At 45.3% G+C, this 5,708-nt stretch overlaps 1 protein-coding gene across 4 annotated transcripts in view; it reads right to left on the bottom strand.

The window, feature by feature from the left end:
• Positions 1–5,708, bottom strand: part of HPGDS (hematopoietic prostaglandin D synthase) — a 30,294-nt gene that overhangs the window by 1,726 nt on the left and 22,860 nt on the right. For all 4 annotated transcript variants that reach the window (XM_008641321.2, XM_017744143.1, XM_017744141.1 and 1 more), the window contains exons 3-4: positions 5,517–5,609; positions 3,407–3,516 (exon numbers count right to left, since the gene is read on the bottom strand). In XM_008641321.2, the coding sequence (XP_008639543.1) occupies positions 3,407–3,516; positions 5,517–5,609 (203 nt within the window). The remainder of the gene's footprint in view (positions 1–3,406; positions 3,517–5,516; positions 5,610–5,708) is intronic.

A 5,708-nucleotide genomic window follows, 5' to 3' on the forward strand; every position in this document is an offset into this window, starting at 1 on the left:
TGGACCCTCGAAAGCAGTTGTGGGAAAAGCTGCACGTCGCGGAAGGGACTCACATGCGAGCAGAGAACCAACCCGGGCGGCTGTCTCGTTGTGATAATGTTTTCATAGCACGAGCAAGAAGAGGCTTCTCTTTCTAAATAGACTGAACAAGGTTATTATGGAAGTGGTAAACAGACTGAACATCTCAAGGGTTGTCCTTTTACATTGTCAGTGGGAGAAGGGAGAAAGGTGGGCGCAGGAGAAGAGTTCTGAAGGTGTGGTATGATTTTATTTTTTTCTTTTTCCTTCTTTTAGGTCTGTTAATAAACTTCTTTATATTCTTTCAAGTTTGGTGCCTGCTTTGCTTTTCTCCTAATTCTTATCTCACAGAAGGTAAACACTAATGAGTATTTTGGACCAAACCACTACACTAAATTGGTGTTTCTGCCCGGTTACAAACCAAACTGGCTACAATGAAAAAGAAAGCTGAAATATGAAAAAGATTAATGTTAGATACCAAAACATGGCATTCACGGCCTGCTGAGCTGTGACTTAAAGCCAACTGCTCCCTTAATGAACGCTGGAGTGCTCCTCGAGGCTGACGTGATGTCTGTGGTGATGCTGCTCCTTTTTCTGTGCTGACAGCCACCCAGCCATGGCAAGGCAGGAGCTCTGCCACAGATTCAGGAAGAATCCAGCTATAAAATATATTCCTAATGTCTCATAGTTATTTTTGGGGGACCCTTTTGAATGTCACCTTTTCTAGTGTGTGGTCTCATGTTTCCAGAATCCCTTGTGCTCAGCATTTCCATGCTGTCAGTAAGATGCTGGACAGTTATCTTTGCTTATCAGCCCTTCTCATGTGAGACGTGGAATACGGGTTTTGAACTTTTTCTGGGGTTGGTTTATCTCTCAACTTTAATGTTCATGTTATTTTGCTTTTTTTTGTCTCCACAGCAATAAGATTTGAGGCGACTGAAATGTGTTTTTAAAGGATGATCAAAAGGCTCAGGCCTTAGTATTTGTGTGTTAATGGCTGAAGCATGAGGTTATGGATGGTGGTGGTTCTCCACCAGCTGTTCCCCATAGCAGAAAGTATTTAAGCTGCTTTTTAAAAGGGCTAAGCTGTTTTCTTCGGAGTGGAAAACTGCTTCTTTTTTCTCTTCTCACCTGCATGGAAACAATTAAGACGCTGGAACCGTCTGGTCATCTGGTCAACTCATGTGGCACAATTTGTGCAGTTACTGTGCTTGGCCTAATTTTGGAGGAAGATAGGCTTGGGTAAATAAGCACTGGTGTACAGGAATGGAATTATTTCTACAGCTTTAATTGAGGTTAATGAAAAAATAAATTGGAAGAGTCAGAAACCTAAACGCAGGCTGAAATCAAACCAGTGTTTCTATGGACATGATTGAAGATTTGACATAATTTTCTTCTTTGTTAAGAGCTTAGTAACTGGATGAGGTGACTGCAAATATCAGCCAGGAGTTTGCAGTCCAGAAATCTGATATCTGTGCCCTGGGTTGTAGTATTTCCTTTCTTTAAGGTAAGTGATCCCCTCCCCACTGTTTCACCCTGCAAAGAAAACCCCAAACTATTGTGTGGTCGTGATGGTAGCAACCTTCCCCAACTACAGAAGTGCACAGCCAAGCTGAGAAGCTGATGGGAACACTCTTCTGGAGTGGCAGAACCTGCTCATCTCAGCCCTGGAGCTTTGCTATGGTGAGCACAAAGCTCTTGCAATGCCAGCTGTGTTTTAGGGAATGTGGGGTGAAGGGAGAGTCTGTGCCTGGCACGGAGGGAGCTTCCATAGGCATCTTCCAGCTCTGCTCCCCTACTTTTCGTTGATTTCTCATTGCTACTGACTAGACGGCATAACATTTCCTCTCACCATCTCCGGGGTGTGTGTTCCTGTGAGCACTGGTCAGGCCTGGGGAGGTGTTCTGACTTCAGTGCGTGTAACTGACTTAAACCTGGCCTGGTGAGACCATGAGGTGCCACTTCGACCACAAGGTGGTGGCAGCGGACCCGGGAGGAGAGAGGGAGGACAGCGTTGGGAGAGTCTGGGAAAGTGAAATTCCCCATCATACTTGGCCCCAGCACATAACCTTGCATGCATACGTGCGGATGGGCACACAGGACTTGGCTACCAGCTCTTCCCGTTTAAATTAATCATTGGTGACACGATCTGGGTCCTTTTTTGGAGAAGTGCTTGAGTACGAGCTGGGACACCCGCAGGAGTTACAACAGGAGCTTCCCCATGGGGGAGCAGCAGTGCTGCCTCTGCACCAGCACATCAGCAGGAGTGTGGCTCTTCTGAAATGATTAAAACTCGTGAGTCAACTTACCCTCCCCAAACTAGGAAACTTTAGGAAATCACTAGGAAATGTAAGTAATTCACACTTCTAAGTACTAAAGCTCCAAATATGCTTTCAGATTTCCCCCTGCAAGATTTCAGAGCAGTTTTGTATTGTTTCTTTATTATTAATGGTTTGGGGCACCATTTTTTACTCTGTGGTCTCTGCAATAAGATACACTAAATGATCAGAAATGCTACCTTTGAATAAATGGAAGGTGGCTGCACTGGCAGTTTACAGTGAGACCTGTTGTTACACCTCCACTTCCCTAAGAGGGTGTGGTTATCTGCTCAGGTCAGAGCTGTGCAGAGCCATTGTAACGCTGGAGTGAACTTACTCATCGCCTTCTTCCCCCAGCAACTGATCTGCGTGCTTGCTTTTGGGATTCTGGTGAGAGGCACTGATGCCAAAAGAAACCCCAAATGCTGTAGGACAAGCCCGTGACGGTGTGTTAAAGTAGCCATGGCACCATAGCCTGCTGTCAAAAGCACTGCAGAGGACCAAGGTGGGCTGTGACATCTGAAGAGCACAGTGAGTGCTGTGCTACCTGCCCTTTTTAGCAGTGCCCACTGTTCTACACCACTCTGCTGACTGACAAGCAGTTGTCCGTGGTAGCTGATGTTATTAAAGACTGATACTTATTGAACACCTAGAGGAAATCAAAATGCAAAAGCACTAAAGGATGGGATGGGGCTATTTATCTTATTGAGTTGGCAGAAAGATTTGAGCACAGGCTCCTCGTGACAAGAGAGAGGAATTCCACAGCGCCAGCTGGGGTGGAAGTGTCTCATCTTTGCCCTTTTGAAGAGCAGTTTGGTGTAGGCACATCCTTGGTTCAAGCTGCACTAGTGAGGGGCAGCTCATGATGGCCTCAGAGTTTCCACCAAGGGTGAAAACAACCTGGTGAAGGAGGAGGTGGGATCAGCCTCAAGGAAGAACCACAGAGCTCCACGGGCCCAGCTTTGCTGATGGACCCAGTGGCTGACACCCGTCAGTGTCTCAAGAGGAGATGCTCAGATACAGGGTCATGGCTTACTTGCTGTCTTTGTTTAAATTAGGGATTGTCTTACTCTCACGTCCTGGTTTTTCTCTGCCCAAGGGAACAGCGTCATGAAATCATCGATGGTGTCCACAATGGCATCAGCTAAAGCCTGTTCCACAGGTGTCCGGCCTGCCAGACCTGTGGGAAGCCAGCATATGAAGGGAGGTTAGAGACAGTGTCAGCAGCAGTTTTTGATGCCCCAAAGGTAAACTCTGGGAACATTTCCATAAAAATACATATTCTCCAGGTCTTTTTGATGCTAACAACATGGATTTGACTCCTTGCATCCAGGTGCCATCTCATCTACCTTTGCTTTTTTCCTTCTCTGGCCTCTTACAGCCATCCAAAGCAGTGAGTTGTTCTATCCAGTACCTGAGCCCACAGCCTGAACATTATTTCTTTACCCTCTCTGCTTTCCACTGTCCTGGCACATTCAGTGAGGGTCAGCACAAATTCCTTTCCTTTAATCTTTCCCCATCCCAGCTTTCAATGTCCTTCTCCATCTCATGGTCTTTACATTTTGGTCAATAAGTTCTCCAAAAGTGCACCTGTGAAAGTCTACTTCTTTTTCCCTATACCGTCCTCATTCAGCCCCATTCAGAACATTTTCACCCCCTTCCACTTACTTTTTATTCCTTCATTGTAATCAGGGACGTCAGCCAAACTTTGTCTTGTTTACAAATCTGCTTTTCTCCCCTGTAGTTCTTTGGCTTTCCTGCAGTTCCCTTAATGGTTCTACTTTTTCTCCCTCACTTTCACTTCACAGACTTGTGTTTATGTTTCACCTTTGTGCAGGTTTGGATCACAAACTGCATGCCCTACCTCTGCCAGGTCATCTCCCTTACTGAAACTTTGTGCTTTTGAAGGTGAAGGTTGTGCCTCTCCTACTGGGCCTCAAGTTCTGTGATCCTTCAGCTAAAATTTGTTGGTGTTGGGCACCTAAAAATGCCATTTCTTAATTTTAAAGGATTAGTGACATGTTTGCTGACTTAGTGGCAGAACTAGCAAGTTTTCACAATGAACTTGAAAAGATATTTTTTCCTTCCATGTGTGCTCTTTTTCCTGCTGTTGCTGACAGCATGAGTAATGCTGGAAAGAGCACAGCATGGTCTGACTGTGCTCCAGATCCCAAGCCTTTGTCACTGGTGCAAGTCAATTGAAAAAAGTCCGAACTTCAGACTGCAAAAGGAGCATGGCTCCAGGTCAGCCTCCCAACAGGAGCCAGGGAGGGAGGAATCTTGTGTGGAAGGCAGGCTTTCCCACTGTTTTTCATCACCAGGTGGGCTTTCCTCATCCTCCTCTCTTGCAAGGAGTAAATTGTATCAAAGCTGGAGGAAATGGGCAGGAACAGAGTATTGCAGACATGCTTGAAAATATGCTGTGCTAGTGCCTTGAAGAATAATGCTGTGAACTTCTGCTTCTTTCCTCAGTTAGAAAATGGGAGATATTCTGAAAGGCAGGCTACATCAATTTGCTCACAGTGTAAAAAAGTAGGATAGTACTTGCTTCCCAGCCCCCCTCTTCAATTTGCTGATGTTTGGCATGCCATGGACACATCTGCCTTCAGCCAGACCAATTTTGCAGATGGTGTTGAATGAAAGCTTTTTGACCTAAAGCAAAGCCTGGCCACTCTCTTTGATTACTTGCATTGCTAAGTCTTATATCATTTTATCTAACTGGTTGTGTACTTCTACAGCGTGTAAGTATTTGAAGATGCAAGTGATGTCACCACCTCCTCTAATCTCTCTGCTAGCCCAGAATTGTTGCCTAAATCTGCTTCAGAGTTCTCTGCCTGCTGTGATAATCTCTAATGCTTCCAAAACCTCCTCCTCCTGGTCATCTCTCTGGCTACCCTGGCAGCTCAAGGTTTAGCTTTAGGGGAAACTGCCCTGGCAGCCTTAGGGAAACCACAGGTATGTGCTTTCTGTCATGCAGACATAATGAATAAAGTGTACTGGCTGGAGAAGTCAGCCCAAACCCCAGGCACTGGCTCCATTTTTGCCATGCTAGTGTTGACTTCCGCATGGTTAGGCTTGCCAAGCTGTTGGTTTGTTTCTATTTTTACTGTGGATGTATTTTTACCTGAGCATTAAATGTGAGTTCAAAAGAGAGAAAGAAAATAGTCAAAGATACATTACCTGATTCTCTGGCAAGGTATCTTGCTATTGCCAGGCTCTGGTGAATGATAACTCCATCTACTTCCAGAATAGGGAGTTTGCCAAATGGGATAGCTTGGAGGAGAAAGAAAAAACAACCAAAAGTTAAATCATAGTCATTAACAGTGGGAGTCTGTGACAGCTGTAGTTTTACCACTCAGAGGGTATGCATTG

This window comes from Corvus brachyrhynchos, unplaced genomic scaffold (assembly GCF_000691975.1).
Source record: "Corvus brachyrhynchos isolate BGI_N302 unplaced genomic scaffold, ASM69197v1 scaffold229, whole genome shotgun sequence".
NCBI lineage: Eukaryota > Metazoa > Chordata > Aves > Passeriformes > Corvidae > Corvus > Corvus brachyrhynchos.